The sequence below is a fragment of the Phalacrocorax aristotelis genome, chromosome 14 (assembly GCF_949628215.1).
Source record: "Phalacrocorax aristotelis chromosome 14, bGulAri2.1, whole genome shotgun sequence".
NCBI classification, from domain to species: domain Eukaryota; kingdom Metazoa; phylum Chordata; class Aves; order Suliformes; family Phalacrocoracidae; genus Phalacrocorax; species Phalacrocorax aristotelis.
Genome location: NC_134289.1, coordinates 16,895,977 through 16,916,170, shown reverse-complemented (window position 1 = coordinate 16,916,170; position 20,194 = coordinate 16,895,977). Strand labels below are relative to the sequence as shown.

The following is a 20,194-nucleotide window of genomic DNA, read 5'->3' as shown; positions in this document are numbered from 1 at the left end:
CCACCTTTTAGTGTTTTGGAGTGAGAAGAGGAGCCCCGCGGAGGAGGAGGAGGGGAGACAAGGTATTCTCTCCGTATCCATCTTCTTCCCCCCCCCCCGCCCCCCCCCCCCCGCGAAGGGGCTCGCAGAAGGTAACTGGTGCAATCAATCCGCTGGCTGGGGATTCCCTCCACCCCCTCGCCGGCTCGTCTGGCTCTCCCGGCTGGGGCTCGCCAGTGTGTATGTGTTTGGGGAAGGGGGTGGGGGGAGGATGTGTTGTTGTTGTGCTCCTGGCTCCGGTTGCAGCCAGGAGAGAGAGCGAGCGAGCGAGCGAGAGACAGAGAAGGGGAGAGCGAGAGAGAGAGAGGAGCCGCGATCGCGTTTCAGGGGCAGCACATTCCGCAGGAACCGCTGCTGCAGAAACACACACGGGCAGAGAAAGGAGGTCATTGCAAGCAGAGGGGGGAAACCTGCATCGGAGGTTAGATTCCCAGGAGTTTCTGCGGGGGGTAACAGGGAGCATGCGGTGGGTTTTGTTGTGCGTTGGGTGACAGGCTGCAATTTGCCATAATGACCCCCCTCTCCCTCCCCTCTCAGTGCAGGGGGCTTGTCACTAGGCTGGGTACTTTTTTTTTTTTCCCCTCTCTCTTTTGCGCTGGAGGCTGATGCACGTGTTTGCAGGCGCTCGCGCTTGGTGAATGCATTGCGATGCCGTGCGTTTTGCAGGGGAGGGGGAGCGGCGGCAGGAGGCGACGGCCGGGTGGGATGGGGCGGGGAGCGGGGGCGCGGGGCGGCGGAGGGAGGCAGGGGCGGCGGGCTGGTGCTGCACGCGCCCGCCGGCCCCTGCGCGGCGGCGATTGTTCCTGGGGGTGACGGACGAGTCCCCCGCGCCTCGCGTGGCGAAACTTGCGGGGACCCGCGTGCTGCTATCGAGACGGGAGTCATTGTCGCTCCCCCCCCCTCCCTTTTTTCCCCCTCCCCGCGGGGGCGCGCGCGCGCGCGCATGGGGAGCGCCGCCGGTGCCAGGCTCCCCGGCGGGCTCGCGCCGGCGGCGTGCTCGGCTCCGCTCCGCTCTCCCCTCGCTCCCGCCCGGGCCGGCGGCGGGCTGCGAGGCGCGCGCGCGACGCGCGGTATTTCAGGCTGCTGGTTAAGTGTGTGTGTCGCGCGCCCTCCCGCCTGCCGTGGCGGGCGCCGCCGGTGTCGGCGGCGAGCGATTGCCCTCCGAACTAACTTCAGGGGCGGGTGGGGCGGCGGCGGGTGGGGGAGGGGAGCGGGGCCGGGGACCAGACGGACGGCGGTGGTAGCCAACGGGAGGGCGGGCTCGCGGGAACGCCCGCCTCCGCTAGCGCCGGGTGGCCAATCGCCGGCGCCCGGGGCCCAGCAATTGGGCGGGCAGGGCTGTGGCGGGCGGGCGGGCAGTGCGGTGTGTGGCGGCTGTGGCAGCCAATGGCAGCCTCCGGCACCGCCCTTGCTCGCGGGTAGGCGGGGTTGCGGGTGGGGGAAGGGGCGTGCCTCATGATTGACACGCCCTGCCTTCCAATGGGAGAGGCGGGCTGGTTGCCGGGCGGAACGGGGCCGGTGTGGGCGGTTGATGGACACGGGCTCGCGGCCTGTGAGCGCGGAGCGGCGTGCGCAGGACGGCCCAATGGCGGGCGCCGGTGGGCGGGGCGTGCGGTAGGTAAGGTTTTAATGAGCCTCCATTGGACTGTAATCAGTGTCATGTCGGATTCACGTTAAGTACAACAGGGCGAAACAAAATGGCGGCCTAGGTGAGGCGCGGCGAGGCGCGGCGCGGCGGCAGGGGGAGTGGCGGCGGCGGCCGGCGGCAGGGGGTCAGCGCGGCGGCGGAGGCAGCCGGCTGGGCGCAGCCCGGCAGCGGGAGCGGGGGCAGAGCCGGCAGCAGGGGGAGCCGCTGCGGCGCCTGGAGGAGGCTCCTCCCCCCGCGGCCCCGGTCCCGCCGAGGTGAGTGGTACCGGGGCGGAGGGGGGGCGGCCCTTGGCCTGCCTCCCGCGGCGCGGCGAGGGGCCGGGCCGGAGCCGGGACCCGCTGCCCCCCCGGGGTGGGTGCAGGTGCACGCCGTCGTCTGCCGGACGCCCTGCCCCGCGGGGCCGCCCTGCCCCGGGGAGCAGAGCCTGCGGCTTGGGGTTTCTGCCTTTGCCATGAAAAACCCCAGAGCGAGGCTCGGAGGGTTCCAAAGCCGGCCCCGGCCCGGCCCCTGTCAAACACAACAATGCCTTGGCGCTGGGCACTAGGCGTTGCGAATCGCCGTGGCTCGGGTATACTGCAGGAAATTTTAAGTAAGTTGGGGAGGGGAATATCCAAGCCCCGAAAGCTGCCTTTCAGAAGTGATATTCACAAGGTATTTTCTTTGCCCAGACCTCACCTTTAGCATTCTGTCACTGAGCATTGAAAATAACCTGCTCTGCAAAGAGCAACCGTATTCCCCTTCTGTTGAAAATCCCTATCCCAAGAAGAAATGTTTTCAGCAAAACCGTTTTCCCAGGTTAGCTGCTGGCAGTGAATAACACCTTCCCGTGCTCCTGATGCTCTCTAGTACCATTTTTTTTAAAGTGTTCAGAACTTCTATGGAGGAGGGTGGATTTGGGTGATTTTGCTGGTGTCATGTTGTGCTGATGCTGTTTCCTCTGGCGGTGCTTGCTGCTGTCATGTCATGAACTGCTTTTTAGTGTATGATCTTAGAGAGGCTCGTGGGGCATCTCAGAGTGCAAGCACTTCATCAGTTTGATTTACATGCACTGCTCTTGCTCCCCACACCCCCAAGTCTGTGGTGTAGTTCTGAAGTTACTGTAATGCCTCCTCATCTGTCTGTTTAAAGCATGTGGAAGTGTCATTGCCCTTCCTTGTTATAGGTGAAAAGTGCATGTTGCATAAAGAATAATACAAGAGCTGGCTTCATGATCTGGGTAATTTTAAGAGTGTCATGTGTGCTGGGAGTCCTTGCCAGGATCCTCTTTCTCTCTGCCTCTTTGTAGGTGCATGTGTTTTGCGATGGGGAAGCAAGTATCTTGTCTCTTCTGCATCATTAATTGAGGTGGGGGTGGAATACAGAGTTGATTAGCTGCAGAATTCTAAGTAATGGCTTGGAGGAAAGAAAAATGGCAAAAAGCTCACTGAATGCAATGGCAGTCTCTTCTTCCTCCTGTTCTGCTGCAATCCTTACCTGACCCTGATGCTGCAGCAGAGAGCTGGCCTGCTGCTGCTTCTCCTGAGTGTGTGCAGAGCAGGTAGGAGGGAGCAGAATGAAATCGTGCTTCACAGGTCACCGGCAGGTTGCACAAGTTGCTGTCATCTCTCTTTTCTCCCTCCCACCCTCCCCTTTTCTATTTATTTTTTTGGTAGCTGTGTGAACCTCAGTTTTTAAAAGTTTAACCGCGTTTATACTTAAGACAGCCAAAGTGAATTTTTCATGAATCTCTAAAAAAGAAACCCCAAAACAAAACAAAACAAACCCACACAAAAAAAACAAACCCCAAGACTTTGGATTTGATTTTGTGAAATGCTTTGGATACTTGTGTAATAACTTTTGATGTTGTTTCCTGGGGGTGGGGGGAGCATAGCCAATTTTTTTTTCTTTTTTTTTTTTTTGTCTACATGGCTCATTTTCACAATCTGGATCACTTGGAAGGTAATTCCAGATACTAGTTCAGTCTAAAAAAGACCTTATTACAGGATTATAGGATTACTGATGACACCCGAGATTGACATGTTCAGTCAGTGCATTCTTTAATTAGAACAAGCTGTACAATAGGTGTGTGTGCTTTATAAAGGACATATTTGCATTAATTCCAAATCCCAAGCTGCAGTTTTGCAACTTCTTTGTATTAATCTGATAATTTATGACTTAGGTAAAGGGACAAGCCTTGACTAGAGATGGCTTTTCATGTTTTAAAGGTAATGTATTGTGCTTACCCCTCCGAATGCTTATGTTCTGCAGCTCTTCAGTAGCAGGCTTGTTAACGGACTTGGTCAGTAATGTAGTGCAATCAAACTTTCTCAAACGTTCTTATTTTCAAAATCAGATACCACAGAGTGTAGAAGCTGAAATATGACATACAAGGAGCTTAATGACCGTTGCCATAAAACTTGGAAGTGGTCCTGTGCACTTAACAGTCTGGAAAATCTCATCTGTGATTGGATGGGTACTGTTGAGGGTTTGATTAAACGTTATTTAATTACAAGGGGAGGAAAACCCATAAATAGATGTGAGTGCCTGCTACTAATTTATAGTCAGTCCTAAAAATTGGTATTTCCTCAAAATCTGTTTGGGCAGGCATCACGATTCTTATATTAAATGATGTATGACCACCTTTCTGTGGTTTTGGTGAAAATAAGTTCTAAATTTAGTAACCTGAATGTTGTTTTGAACTTCTGTGTGTCCTCTTATGTTGAATCTGGAAAGTTTGTTTCTAAAGCCGTTTGTCTTGTCTCTTATCCAGTTGCTCAGCATGTATGTGTACATATCTCTCTATTGCCAGTCTTGGATCAATCTGTCTTAACTTGATTCATGAAAGGCTTCTGTAACTTATAGCTCCAGGATCACTAAGCTGAATTATATTGCTGGCAAAGATGTCTGCTATTAAGAGGTTATTCTGAATCTTATGTATGGCAGACCTTGTCTTATCAGTTGTGGAGGTTAGGGGGCTAAACTTCAAGTACGTGTGCAGTCAGAGTGGCAGAATAAGAGACGCTCGGTTGTGGAAAAGCAATTCCAAAACTGAATTGGGTGAGCTTTGAATGGTTTCCTAAAGCAGAATGAACTTGGGTTCTGTTGGAAGGTGTGAATTTAAGATGTCTTGATTTTTTTCCTCTCGAAATATCCTGCCCTGTATGTTGGAAACTATGCCCCTGCTGATACACTCAACTAGTGTTGATTTAGTAGGCGCTAGTATGCAGGAGGTTGTATTACACATAGGGAGTTTTAAGTAAATAAGTAAAAATGTAGTTCTGAATGTATATTGCTGTGAAATTTCTGTACCAAGCAGCAGGCTTGACGTGAAGATACAGGTTTATGCTCACCTTTTGCCACAGTCACTGGCCAGTCAAAATTCCTGTAACCCACAAGTTAAAGCATTTATACCGAAATGTTCATCGGTGTCCAGGTGCTTGGAACAGACCCTGCACTGTGTGTTCTGGAATTTAATGGAAGTGATGTGGTTGCTTGTATGAAATTTAATACAACAGTACTGCAGTAGGTTTAAAAATGAGGCAAGTATGTCTGACTCAGCAAATGCAGTGTTCAGCATTTAATTAAGTACTGTCTTCATGAAGACTCATAGTAGAACACCCTAACTAAGAAACTTTTAAACTTAAAAGCAGCTTTCTAGGAATCCGGGGCTCTCTATGTAGCTACAGAGAACTTCCAAATCCATAGGCAAAGCATATAAAATAGTCTCGGTGTGAGTGAGCCTCCACTATATATAGTGTTCTGCTTTGTTGTATTATTGTATGTTCTCTGTCAGAGCTGTGAATTTACAGGATTTGCAATACCATGGAAACTTTTTTCCTTCCCTATATTTGTCTGCATTTTGCAGCTACAGTGTTATTTTGGAATTACCTGAAAACAGTGAATATAAACAATGCAGTCAGGGAAAGAATGGCTTTTGCTAGCTGGATTAAATTAAAATGTATGTTTACAGAACAAGTTATTGTTTTATTACAAATACTTGAAATACACAGGCTGTTACCAAATGTAACTTGCGTGAGTGCAGACTGGAAGCAAGAAATAGGATCCAATCCATGTAGATCAATAGGGTTCAGTATGAGAGCCAATTAAACATTCAGGCCCTGCATTTGTATCGGGAATGTGTCTTTTCGTTCTGGCAGTCAGCTGAACTTCCGTATTTATAAATCTGAAAATGCTTAAGCTTCAATCAAACCTAAAGAACGACAGATTCATAAAATGAGTTGATTAATATATCTACTATTTGGGTATAGAAGTAGTTTATATTCACGAATAACCTGCTGCTCTTTTGTTACTAATTGTGTTGTGTAGGTGTAATAATGTGTGAAACATGATTTGGAGTTTATATTTAAAGGTATTTTTGAGGGGGTAGAGGGAGGAAAAGGTATGGGACCAAAAGTGGTTTTAGTACTCATTCTCTTCACGGTTGCACAGGACTCTTTTTAACAGGTTGAAAATAATTTAGATTACTGTATCTATTCAGATTTTTTTCCTGTTTATAATTTACTCAAGTTTTGAACATGATTGAAATGCAAGAAGAATTTAATAAAAATCAGGTCCAAGACTGTGTAATCGTAGATATTATTGTTAGTTATAGGCTGCTTGCTGTAACTTCATAAATGTAGTTTCAGATTAACTCAGTTTTAGATTTTGCTGTGAAACTGGTCAATCTTCTACTTTACAAGATAACCCATCTATTAAGAATGAAGATTTTCCTCCTCTGGTTTATATTTGTTTTCCTTTGATCTGAAGTAATTATACAATTCTGTTAATGTCTTCAAAAGTTCTCACATTTCATGGCAGTAAAAACTACTATCTCAAATATATTTATTTATTCATTAGGTGACTACTGTCGTAGTTTAATTTGTGGGGCTTTTTTCTCTGTGGGTTTTTTTTTTTTTAAATCATATATTGTCCTGCAGTATGAATAAACTCCTGATCAAGAGACTCTTTCAGGTTTCTTATATAAGTTTTTGTAACCACAGACTTTTCTATTGGAGTGATGTGTTCCATAATAAGTAAAGAAAATTGTTTGTTAAGCTGTGAGTCACTGAAACCTATTTTGTCATTGTGACCTCTTGATATGTCTTCATGCGGACCGTGTATTTCTGTGAAAATGCCTCCTGTTACTTCATTCTCATTTCTGTTCCTAAGAGTTTGTATCAAAAATGCGTGCCTCTTTATTGCACACCTTAGAATGAGAAATGCCTTGGTGACTCCTTTGTGTATTTTAGGGTACCTAGGTATTAAGGAAGGATGTAATACTAGTGACTCAGTTCTGATATTTTGCTTTTGATTTTTCTGAGTTGTATAATCAACATACGGCATGGCACTTAGTCTACTGTAAGAAATGGCAGTGGTTAATAATTTTACTTTCATCAGTTGAGGATTGTTTTTTGTTGGGTTTCTTTTGGGTTTTTTTTAGTGCATGTATAATCCATGTGGGCAGTAATTTTCTTATACCAGTGGGGCTAGAAATGATTTGTAGGCAGCTTGTTTTAGAGAATGTTTTCAGATCTCTGGCTGAATGGAAATTGTCCAACAAGTCAGCAGTAGGTTAAGTGCTGGGGCGATAGATTTTAGGAAAACTAAAGCTACTGAATATTATGAGAAGTAGAAGGATTTTGTGATGACATGCTTGGTGTGGGGTGGGAACTGGCGAACCTTTCATATAATCTCACAAAGATTTCTGCATACTACAGCATCTACAGTATGAATGCATGTCTGAATGCATTCAGTTTCTTTTTATGACTTCAGCATTAACTGTATTCTCTCCCTGCCTCTTTTTTCTTTTTAAAGGTTTGCAACAGACTTTCTTGTATGGATGTGCCAGTATCATCGCGAATTAATCCTTTCTACCCTTCCTTAACGGTAAAGTAATTGGAAGTTTCAGTCAGCAGATATTTCCCTGCCTTTTCTGACTCCAGAGGATGGGTATTTTTGAGATGCATCCAAGCAGCCTGTGGAATCCTTTGATTTGTGTTTGAGGTGTGAACAACCTCTGAAAGATCTGCTAACAGGATAAGGAGGAACCTCTATGGGTAACCCTTGGCTGGAAACAATTACTGGTCAACCATGGTAAAACTTGCCAACCCTCTTTATACGGAGTGGATTCTTGAAGCTATACAAAAAGTTAAAAAGCAAAAGCAAAGGCCTTCTGAAGAGAGAATATGTCATGCTGTTTGTGCTTCCCATGGATTAGATAAGAAGACTGTTTCAGAACAGTTGGAACTTAGTGTTCAAGATGGTTCTATTCTTAAAGTTACCAACAAAGGCCTTGCATCCTACAAGGACCCAGATAATCCTGGACGTTTTTCGTCTGTTAAACCTGGCACTATTTCTAAATCTGTTAAGGGATCTAGAGGAGCCTGTAATGAGCTTCGTAATGTGGATTGGAATAAACTCTTGAGAAGAGCAATTGAAGGGCTTCAAGAACCAAATGGCTCCTCCCTGAAAAACATAGAGAAGTATTTGAGAAGTCAAAATGACCTAGCAAATATTTTCAACAATCCTGCCTTTCAGCAGAGGTTGCGCCTGGGGGCAAAACGTGCTGTGAACAATGGGAGATTACTGAAGGATGGACCTCAGTATAGAGTGAATTATGGTAGTTTGGAAAGCAAAGGAGCTCCAAAATACTCCAGCACTTTCCCAGCTTCTCTTCCACCTGTCAGCCTTCTACCCCATGAAAAAGACCAGGTAAGTCTGAAAAATGAGAGCAAATGTAGTAATGCAAAAATTATTTTTGTTGTTCTTTGTTTATTTACTTAATGCAAAACCAATGATTCTTCTTGTTCATTTACCAGTTTAAATGTATACGAGTGAGGATGCATGTCAAAGATCCTTGCAGAATCAGTCCTGGTAAAGGAGGTTTGCTTAGGTCCCTATGTCCTGCTCGTCTGTGTTGGATAGTTTGCTCTTTGGGTTTTCAATAGATAAACAGAGCAGCAGGGAAGGGTTCAGCTGTGTCATCTCTTCTGGTGTGAGATTGTTCTGTTCTGTCTAGCCTGGCAGACTGGCGTTGCTGAGATCCGCTGTGTGATCTGATCGTGGCCTTTTACCTTCATTTTACACCTGGACCTACTGATTTTCTTGTAGTTTGAACACCACCTGGAATACCTCTGGTAGAACTCCTGAAATTTAAGACTTACTATTTTTAAAGATACTTGTATGTAGATACTTAACTTTAAGACTACCATTAATAGGGACTGGAGTTAATGTAAATATTCTAGGAGTAGAAGTGAAGGTGTCAGAGTGACAAATTGAGCTAAACTGCAGAATCCTACTCCTATTTCAGTTTTGTTGGACTTCCTACTTGGGTTTATTTTTTCTGTTACTTGGGCCTTGTTTTCAGGTTAATTATTCACAGGGTTTAAGCCTTGAGGGGGAAGGGGTGTCAATTAGTGTTTTGTTTATGAAAGGATAGTGTCAGACATGTCTGTAGGCACTCTTTGATCATTCCCCGTTTAGTATGGTGAAATGTGTTTTGAATTTTCAGTGTACTTGGAAAAATAGCTACCTGTTCTACTTGATATGGGTTACTTAGAATATTTGCAAGTTGGTGGTTTGGTGGCTTTTCTCTTCCCCCCCCCCCCCCCCATCTCCAGCTTTGCAGTGGTGAAGTTTGGTGGCAGTTCTTTTTGGCATGGAGTAACTCAGACAACTTTGCCATCGTAGAGGTGCCATGAGTGTCTCCTTCTAGAAACTGCATGATGGTTTTTCACTCGCTTTTTTCCTTCAGCTGACTATAATGTGCTGGAGGGTGCAGAGTGCAAAGTGCTTGTATTAGAAATATTTAATGATGTCTACAAGAACATCTGTTTGTGAAACTGTCAGAGGTGACGCTACAAATGTTGGTAGCTATAGGTTGATTTTTGTGAGCTTCTATAAATATAAGTTAAAATATGATTGCTTTCATATGTGGCTATCTGTTTCTGTCAAATGGGACTTCTGGGGTATTCGAAGGCTGCATGGAGCTTCATGCTCAGTAATCAGAACGGAGGTTTGGAAGTGTTACTTACTGTGCGATTACTGCTGTAGCCATACACTATAAAGATTTAATTACTTGTAGCGATAAAGCTGTCTGTTTAAGTACTTTCAGAGATTCTTCTGTAATTCTGATACTCTAGCGGCATGAAAAATTTGAAAACTGGACTACTGAGCATCCAAAACAGTTTAATACTGTGATGCTGCACGTGAATTCTGTGGAAATAAAAATCTGCCTTGTTGGGCTACCTACTGGAACTGGCATCCATTGCAAGGAATATTAGGTCACGGTGCTGAAAAAAGCCGTTATTGCCATACCAAAATACTGGTATAGGATAAATCTGTCTTTCAGAAGTTAGCCAAACAAATCTGTTCTCTAGCAAGTGCTTTGGCAAGAAATAAGCTTTCATTTGGGTGCCTCAAAATTAGCAGTGTGACTTGTATGCCGAACAGTTTTTAAACACACACTTTTCCTGACAAAAATAATTTTGATGTGAGGTTGGCGAGTCAGTAGGTGCATGTCGGTGTAGTGCACTGCTACAGGTTACTGGGCAAATATGTGTAGACTTGGTTTTAGTATGGGATTTTTGCTGATCTTCAAGCTGTGTGGCTTCGAATACACTTAAAGGACAGTTCGGAAAGCAATTGTAAGTAGGTGTCTCTGTTATTGGATGTGACTGCATGTTCATTTGAAATTGATGGTAATTCGTGAATAAGCAGAATGACAGTGCAGGAAGACTGTTAGGCTGTTTTTCTTGGAAGTATTTCAGTGGCAGTATGGGGCATGTCAAGACTATTTATTGAATTTTACACAATAAAATGCAGCCAACTGGCATCTCAGAAATGGCCAGTCTTTGAAGACACTGGTGTACTTTAAAGTTCCTTTTGGCTGTTTATGTAGCTAGCACGAGTAATAGCTGCTTTTTTGTTTGGGTGGCTCTTTTTGTTTGTTTGGGTTTTTTGTTTTTTAAATACTTGAACTTCACCTCTAGTATCTCTTTTGTTGACTTTTCCTGAGGAGAAGAAAGAACAAGAGGATGTGCAGTAATCTGTTTAGAGGACTGTAGAAGTTTGAGTAATTTTGACTTTTTTAATGCATAATTAACATCTCATCAGTATGAGACAGTTAAAAGACTTAGTGCATCAGACCTCTTTCTTTGGCAGTCTGAACTCTGACACTCATAGTGTCAAATGCAGACTCTGAACCTTTCTTCCTGAGTGAGTAAAAGTTGATCAGAAGAGATATAGTACTGCCTGTGTGGTGTTTGGGTTTTTTTTGTGTGTGTGGTTTTTTTTGTGTGTGGTTTTTGTTTTTGTGTGGGTGTGTTTTGCCTCTTGCTTCTCCTACCCAGACCCCCGAAGGCATCAGAGTATCTAACACACTGAGAAGACTGCTGTGCAGTGCCACTAAAGTTAGTTTTGCAGACCATGAGCCTTGGTTGTGTTACTGGGGTGTTCAGTGTTTTGCATTCTTGAAATAAAATACCTATGTGGAACAGGGAGCTGGAAGTACTAAATTTTCCTCTTGGTGGTGATGATATGGAGCTGCTTTTCATGACTTTATATCTAGTTGCATTGGATCACTCTGTTAATACAGTCCTCTTGTTTTGTTAGATGTAGAAATAGCTGCAGTTAGTTACAGCAATGTAGCTTGTATTGCCATGTTTCCTTCTGTAATCCATAACAGGCTTGGAAGGAAGTGTTTGGGCAAAAATGGTATGTTTCCTTCAAGTGTTACCCTGGCTCTTCTGGATTTGGCAAAGGTGTGTCAACTCTGAGTTACAGGAAGAGGAAGTATGCAGTGAAGCTGTTCAAATGTTCTCTTCCTCCATCCCTGCCCATTCCCTGCTGTGTCTGGAGGGTTGCTTGCTCACCTCTATGTGAAGCAAAATCAAGCACAAGGCTCACAGGAAACACTGATTCCATTGGAAGGTCAGTAGCTGTCATCAGCTCTACAGTCTCTAGGCTACACGTCATATAAAGTGGGATGAGTAATACAACTACATTACAAAAGGACATCCCAGTTACACTAAATATTCTGGTGGTCACGGTACATGCTTACTTGATGTGTACAGGTAACTTAAATCAAAGCACTTCAAAAGATGCCTGTTTTAAAGTGATAAATCAGTGCGTAAAAGGACCAGCCTCCAGCCAGAGGTGGAGCCGCCTTAACCTTGAAGGGAAGATGAAAACAGTGGTGTTCATTAGGATGAAGACTTGTAAAATTTTTTTTCTTTTGTTTTGTTTTTCTCTGCAAGTAAAAAAAAAAAAACAAACCCAAAAACCACACACAAAAGAAAGTGGAAAAAGAAGGAAATTTCTCGCTCAGTAGTTTGATCTTGTGGGCTTCACTATATTGCAGTGCATATAGTGCACTTAACTGCTCTTATGTGTTCTTCCTTATGTTCAGAGTATCTTGCATAGATCTCTCCTCTCTTGTGCTTCACACCTTCTCTCACCCGGCATCTTCTGAGAAGGGCTGTATGAGTATGTTAATCAGAAAATGCAGTGTAAAAACCGATAACATAGTAGGAAGGAGTGCGAACAGAGAGGAAAATCAACCTGAACGTGTTGAGTCATGCTGAGCTTTTCGATAAGCCTTTGATGCATGAAAATGCACTTCTGGTAATGCAGCAGTAAAGTGATATTTAAAAGTTATGGTTAGTCTTTAAATGGGTGTTTAATTTATCTATAATGGTGTCCATTGCAGAATGGCAACATCAGCATGTGCTGTGTTGTTTCTTGTTGTCCTTGCCACTTGGACGAGCACTAGGAAGGTTCTGCACTTTGGGAACTGCATGAAACCAACCAGGTCTTAGGAGTTAGCCATCTCCTGAGCACCAGTGTTCTGTGACTATAAGCCTGAAGAAGCAGGTGCTTGTAGGCTATGGACAGCTCTTTATTTACTTATTTTAAAGCAGAATTGAAAAGGATTAATCCAGCTTTAAAAGGTGAAGAGGCGAGGGCCATTGTAATGTTTTCAGAGGACTGGGAATGTGTGGTATATCTCAGTGGTTACATCTTTGCTATGTTCAGCATAATGACTACTTAAAATATACTTTGAAAGATACAGTGCAGATGGAGATGACTTGATCAATACAGTGTTTTCTTGGTCCTCCTGAACACTCTCTTGAACAGCTCAGCAACTGTGTTAATAGTTGTTTCCATCTGATTCTTGGCATGAAAATTTTCTTAAACCCCCTTTCACTTTCAGTTTGTCTTTCTAAGCTGACTTTCATGCAAAACCGAACTTGTTTTATTAATTTTTCATACTCTGAACTCATATCTGATTTTGTTTTCACTGGCCTACGTACATTTAGCTTTTCAAAGTTTAACTTGGCATGGGTTGAGTTTCAGTTTTCTGGTGTGTAGCTTATGCCAGTGCAGACACTGGGTGTTCCTCCTTCTGTCTTTCAGGCAAAGGGCCAATCTATAGAGAATTGCTTTTTTGGCATCTAGGCTCCTCCCTGCTCAGTTTTTCGCTTCCTGCCTTCCTGTGGGTAGGCAACAAGAGACTGTTGGCTGAGACTTCTTTGCTTGCTCTACCTTGTTCCCTTTGGCCTCTAGAACTGCCACTGAGCAGAAACAGAAAAGTTAGGCAGAAAGGAAGTGCCACACGATGTACCTTACTGATTTACACATACGCGGATAATCATAATACCTGACTTTGGAGCAGGCTTTATGCTGAGTCTGTGTTCCTGAGGGTGAGTCTGAGCACTGAAATGCAGTGATAGGTAAGTTTCTGTAAGAGTGTCAACGGTGCGACAGTTGAAGGAACTGTAGACGGGTATGAAAAGAGAAAAATGAATTTTGAACTTGGAGGCTTGAACTTTGTCAATCCATAAAATGCTGTTGTCTTTAGAGACAACCTGTGTTTCTCCCCTGGCAGCATCTTCATGGTGACAGAAGACTGAGGAGTGTCAGCATTACTTGACAAACACTAACTCTCATGTTTGTGCTTCTTGTTACCTCAATTCACAAGATACCTTTATTTCTTGGAAGGTTGGCCTGCACCTCAGTGCATGTAGCTGTTGCCTTTGCATTCTGGGACGATTGCTAGGGCCTGCTGCTTGCTGTCATTTCTCTGCTGTCTTGGTAGCTTCTGAAATGCTAAAAGTACAGATGGATCCTGTTCACACTTGAGGTACTGGAGCTTACCAGAAATTGTAGAATGACTTACCTCATCTTTTGAGCATTTAAAACTGAAGTGGAAAACTTTTGTTATCCTGTATTGTGGAGGAGCAGCTCATACCACTGTAGATAGCTGTATCAGGCTTTTGGGGCTTTTTTGTAATTCACAATTCAACACATTTGGATCAAAGCAAGAAGCACACTTGAAGAAGTTTTCTTGAATTTTGTGGTGAGAGGGAGATTAAAAACTGTTACGTCCCATGTTAGATTGGTCTGATCCTTCATAAGGCGGAGCGTTGGGGAGGTTGGGTTCCAATTTCTGATGTCAGTGACTTAGTTCCTGTGAACAGGTCATCTGCAGTTCCCTGTAGAACCATCAGGGAAGACCCTACTCATCCTTTTTCCCCCAAGCTGGATACTTTGGAACGTGGTTCTGCATGATGTGCTTGTGATTCCTGTTTACTGCACAGAGTGATTCCAAACCTTATACTGCAAGCTGTTTAATCCTAAGGCTTGCTAAAATTTGATTCCCCTGGTAGTTTCTCTCAAAATTAATTGCTGTGATGTACTGTGGTGAGTCCTGTATTGAAACTGACAGCAGTGAGTTAAAGAAATCCTGTGTAGTTCCAGCAGTTCAGTTTGTGGTTGTTCATCTGTGCTATTTTCTGTGAGCTCCTCTGTCTTAACTGGGAGTGACGTTTGATTCCTGAACTACAGTTAGCGGTTTTACTCTTCGCATTTTCCCTCCGAGATTATGTTTCTTTAACTACTCAGAACACGGATATTTCCTTTGTCAGGATTCGTTCTAGAATATAGAAATACCCGAAGTCAGCCTTAGATATGAGAACTACCTTGTGTATTTTCTCAGTGCTGTATCCTTACCTATCTTAACAGTCTTGACTCTTGGGTATTGTTTCTATGCTGGTTGAAATGTGCTAACAATTCCGTGTTGTTTCTTGTTATTGCAGGAACTTTGTTATAAAACAGGTGATGAAAAACCTTGATAACTTGCAGTTGAGGTTGTCTGCTATTTTTGACAGGTGGTGTTTTTTTCTCAAGAAAGATCCCCTGATGTAGATCAACTGCTAATCAACTGTAGTTTACCAGTCTGGTGGTTGGAAATTACAAGAGACTATCACTTTTGAAATAACCTCAAGCTAGCATTGAGAAAAGAATTACTCAATTGGTGAAACAGTCTTCTTCACAACTTTGAATCCATTTATATAGTCCTGCTCACATCTTTCAGAGGGCAGATCTATTCTCTGTATTCAGGGCTATATTTGCATGGGTATAAGGACAGACCCATAGTTCCTGTGATTGTGAGGGCCTGTTTCATGTCAGGACACCAGGACTTCCTGGAACCAAATTGAGGGAGTTGCTGTTTTGTTCTGGAACAACACTACTAGGGCTCAGGTTGTGGTTGTAGAGTTTTGAGGATGACACCTCAAAGGATCAGGCACCATTTCGCTCACAGATCCAGTGCTGTCCTTTGTGGTTACCTGTAAGAGACAAACCAACTTTTAAAGTAGTATGATTTCTTGCGGTTGCAAAATCACCTGTTTGTGTGTGTTGTTTTTCCCTGTCTGCTTATATTCCTCATCATTGAGGGGAAATTATAACCGGTGTCACTTAGATTTTCCAACGGCTGTTTTTTTTTTGGGTTTGTGTTCCCCCCCTGCCCCTCGCCAGGCTCTTGCAGAAGGGGTTAAAGTTTTGAATTTACAGGCACAGGCAGCCTTCTTACAATGTGAACGGTGTGAACTGTTAAAGGGATATCTGCGCAGGCAACCCCAGGGCTGCTGCATTTAGTTCTAGGTCTGTGCGGATTATCGTGACTTCAGGTTGCGCTGAAGAGAAGCTGTTACATATGGGAAAAGTCCTTGGGGGAGGGAAACTGCAGGCTTGTAAACTGTCAACTCTTGTGTCTTGTCTCTGCAGGAATAGATACACATGTGCAGGAATTCCTGCTTTCTCAGGTGTTTTTCCTCTAGAGGGGCAGAGTCCCATTGATATCCCCTCCTGGCTGTGGTGGAACAGCCTGTCGTTACCAGCTAATGCAGTACTAGGTGGAGTAGGCTTGAGACTTCTGTTCTTAATTACAAGCAGGATGCTGGTACAGGAGAAAAGCTGTGTACAATCATGGTAAAGTCTGGGAGGCATGGCTGGTGTTTTCTCCCCTAGGAAGAATCCTTAATAGAAGTGGGAGCTAGTGTAAGCTGTGCTATGTTTGTACCCATTTTCCACATGCTCTCCAGCATTTAATTTCATCACCAGTGGTGTTTTGAAGTTGGCTTCAATTTCACAGATCTGTTTTTTTTCCAAAATGGTGAAAATGACTGACTGTATTTTAAGAATTAATTTTTTATGTAATGTTCATGTATCCGTGGCAACATTAACTAGCGGTGTTTGCATTTTGGCTCGAGAAGAGCCAAATGTGAGAGGCACCCATGTTTCAGGCACTGAGTACACATAATTCTTAACTAAAGAATAAGTAGTTAAAAGTATCAGTTGAAAGAATTATAGTCAAGAGAATTTTCTCATACATGTGTAGAATTTTTGTCTTTGTATAGGACTGTTGTGCTACAGCACCTCTTTCAGCACTGGGTGCTTATAGTGAAGATGGAGACTCCTATTTCTCAGATGGCAAACAGATGAGAGGTGGCTGACAGAGGTTGCAGCAAGGGAAATTCCAGATAGATGAAGGAGAAAATACCTTATAGTGAGGGTGGAGAAACGTGGAACAGGGCCTCAGAGTGGCTGTGGCATCTCCATCCTCGGAGGTGGTCAGAACTTGACTAGGCAAAGTCCTGAGCAATCTGAGGGAAGAGTTGAGGCTGGTCTTGTTTCGAGTGGTAGGTTGGGGTACATGCTCCAGAGGTCTCTCCCAGCTGAGCGTGTTCTATTTCAACTTGAATTCAAAGTTTGACTGCTGTTTCTGTGGGCTAATGAAATGGAAAGTATAGTTTCTTTATGCAAGACTATGATGATGAAGATTTTTAGGCAGTTACATCAAATAGACAAAGTGTAAGCTGAAGAAGTTTTCAGAAGGATTGAAGCTTCACCTGGGAAAACCATTGCTGGAGAATTCACAGAGTATATATTTTTGGGTTTTGTTAAAGTTTCTTTCATAGGTGCATTTGGTGTGTGATGCATTTAGAATAGTGAACATCCTGATTTCTGCTTTCTTGGGACTCCCTGAAGTCTGGAAAAATAAGAACTTAAAGTTGCTGAACTCCTAGCTTTATATACCAGACCGAGGAGTCTGGGTCTGAAGCTTGCTAGGCTTGATTTAAGTTCCACCATTATGTTGTCTGGATACCTCGTCTGGTGCTGCTTGGAGAACTGTTGTCCTTTATATTGATCTGTAAAAATGTGAGTAACGCTTAACTTGCAAGTACTGTGGAATTCTCTGAAGTACTTAGGATTAGTGGATAATGAACAGAAATTAGCAAAGGGGTTATACAAAAATACAGTTAAAGGGTGATGAAAATGGCAGTGTTTGGGCCTAAAAAATTCTCAAGACCAAAGTAATGTCCATTACAATCACTGAACTTAATAGTAGTTAACAAGTTCTAGGCGTATAAAAGCTGCTGTATCCCTGCCTTCTGTTAGAAATTCAAAAGATACTCAGCTTTCATTTCCTACTTTTTTCCTCTTTTGTCCTCTGAACACTAGTGTACCTGCTGTAGGAGTCAGGTTAACAAGGATGTGTTAGTGGTAGAGGAAGAGGACAGTGTATTGGCTCCTGCAGTAAGTATTTGGTTATCAGTCAGTTTATAAAGATACATGTGGAAGTTGATGTACTAAACAACAGGGTTATACGTAAACATGGTATTTTCTGACCTGAATATTCTTGCTCTGCCTTGAGCTGTCCAGTTCTCTTCCCTTCCTTCTTTATCCAGTTGTGAAAACTTGTTAATGCTGTTTTACAAATACTAATGCTGCTTTAATAACCAATTTCGAGTTATTTTGACATGTTCCGCACACATTCTGCTGAATTAGCAAAGCAAGCTTTCATTCAGATGTTTCAGGCATTACAGATGTTTCTGAAGGTCTAAAAGTTATAGATAAATCAGTCCAGAAATGACTAGAGAAAACCACTTACAGGGCAGATGCTCAGGTTAGCAGCATGTGCTATGTGCATGCAGAAGGGTCCGTTACTGTGCTTGTATGTGCATGTTTAACTACGTGAAAAAGTACTGGAGCTCACACTGTTTTTGAAGCTAGTGACTTGTTCTTCTGTGGCTAGTTTAAAGAATTCCTCTCGCTGGGTCACATGACATGCTTGTTTGCCATACTCTTGAGATTATTGGTACTTGTGTCTTTTAGTGGTTCTAGATGTTATTAAAACAAATTTTAAACTACTGCATTTGTAAAGGTGACGGCTTCCGTTGTAGTCAAGCAATTCTTCCTCCTTACATCTATGCATTTAACTTTAATCCCTCGTGATTAAAAGTTATTTTACCTTGGATAAAGTATGGAATGCAGTAGCTGTTTAAAAAAAAAAAAAAACAAAACACAAAAAACCCCAAAACACCCAAAACCCCCATAGCCAGCCTGGTTTTAGCCAGTCCTTCTGCTTTACATTCATTGAAAACTGTTTAAGAAGTAGGAATCCAAAAACATTAGTTCTGTTCTGGGCTTTGTCACTTGAAATTTGTGTGATGATGGACAGTCTTCACTTTCTGCAGTTGTGCGCTGTGTTTAAAAACCTGCGAGGAGCTGCTCATCTTGCAGGCGTGTTCTCAACTTTGCAGTAGAGAGTTTTAGAAGTCTCTTAGATCAGAACATGAGGTGGGTGGTAGGAGTCTTCTATTTGGAATAATAAACCTCTGGAGGCATCTTCCCCTGTGTGTCCAACTTCCTGTACTGCCCTGAATTGAAGGTGGTACCTCAATTCTGCATGTGAATTTAAGGAAATAATTGTGGCTGCTGTCCAGCCCACGGTTGACAGATTTTTTGTTTTATGTCTCTTAGAAGATACTAGTGGTGGGAGAGGGATGTTCTGGAATTTTGATTGGTACCTCTCTTTCTAATGGATACTTCTGCCTGCTTAAGTAACATTTTCAACGTGCGTGTTAGGTACCTTCAGCCTGTTATGGAAAAGGTATTGATAGTTTTCAGTTAGACTAGAAATAAAACTTACATGTTTTTATGTTAGTAAACCTGCTGGAGTTGACTTCATTTGAGAAAATGACTTCGACAGCTGGCGACTCTATTCTACCTAAGAAAACAACAAAAGCTGGATGTTAAGGCTTCATTGTGTGAACATACCACATTTAATTTTCTTAAGTAGTTCTAAACAGAACTGCCTGTAAGCTGCTAACACAAAACTGAATCTTAATGATTTATATAGCTTCTTTCTCAGTATTGTGTTTGAATGTATTTTGAAGAGACTTCTGAAAGATGTTATTTCTGGAGAAGAGCTACTGCTACAGCTGAGTATAAGCTTTTCCCGTTTCCTGATCTCTGTCTGGTAGTAAAATTCTCACTTGCTTGATATTTTCCTAGTACAAATGAGTTTTGTTAAAAGAAGAGATTTCAAATTTTCTTAGAAGTTTACTATGGAATTTATTTGTAAGCCTGATGCCTTAAAATTTTGTATTTTAACTTAGTTAAGATTTATACCTTAATGTTCTTAATTGAAGAAGAAAAGTAACTTTCTCACTCCTGTTTAGCAGGGGAGGGAATCCTAAAATAGTTTGAGTAGCCAAATGGGTTTTAACCTTGAATCTCTTTTTTTGCCTTTCCTCTCAAAAATGTTTTTCTTAGTTTTTAGCAGGCTTGTGTCTTACCCTTCAGTTTCTGACAACAGCCTTAATAGCAAATTTTTTTCCTGTCCCCACAACACATGCATTTTGTTTACTTCGCTGTTACGGATACCATTGGGAGGGCAGCAGCTTTAAATAAGGTTAGCTTTTGTCTTTCATGTGCACAGCTATAATGACTCCCATTCTTATTGCTTTCTTAAGTCATGACAACTTGACTTTTTTCTTTTTTTTAAGTATGTATTTAATAGATTTTGCCAATTAGAGTAGACATCTGTTTGGAGATCAGTAGCAGTCAAAATCACTTACGAAGAAATTGTTGGCTCATGATGCATCTGAAATATTTCTGGAAGTTCGGCTTCTTTTTAGCTGTTGCTAAGAGACAAATTTTCATTGACATGAGGGATGTGAGGACATGTCAGCATGCTACCAGTTGTTTTATAGGCAGTTAGCTCTGCCGCCTTGCAGATGGTTGGAAAACTCTTGGTAGTGGGTAAATGTGTGCTGATTATCTCATTGAATTAAGGTAACCTTTTGTTGTTCATTGAATTCTGCAGACCAGGCACTGAGCAGCTGCTCTACTGTTGAATTCTGGATTTAGTGAATACAAAGATTATGCTAACGGGTATTT

The 20,194-nt window shown here is 43.1% G+C and overlaps 1 protein-coding gene across 5 annotated transcripts in view; it reads left to right on the top strand.

Annotated features, from left to right (window-relative positions):
• The first annotated feature begins 318 nt into the window (after positions 1 to 318).
• KAT6B (lysine acetyltransferase 6B) overlaps positions 319 to 20,194 on the top strand; it is a 116,744-nt gene continuing 96,868 nt past the window's right edge. For 3 of the 5 annotated variants that reach the window (XM_075109429.1, XM_075109428.1, XM_075109426.1), the window contains exons 1-2: positions 319 to 460; positions 7,481 to 8,377. In XM_075109429.1, coding sequence (XP_074965530.1) covers positions 7,757 to 8,377 — 621 coding nt within the window. In that variant the 5' untranslated portion in view covers positions 319 to 460; positions 7,481 to 7,756. Of the gene's footprint in view, positions 461 to 1,652; positions 1,749 to 7,480; positions 8,378 to 20,194 lie in introns of those variants that run through there. The other 2 variants (XM_075109431.1, XM_075109427.1) reach the window with 1 other exon arrangement.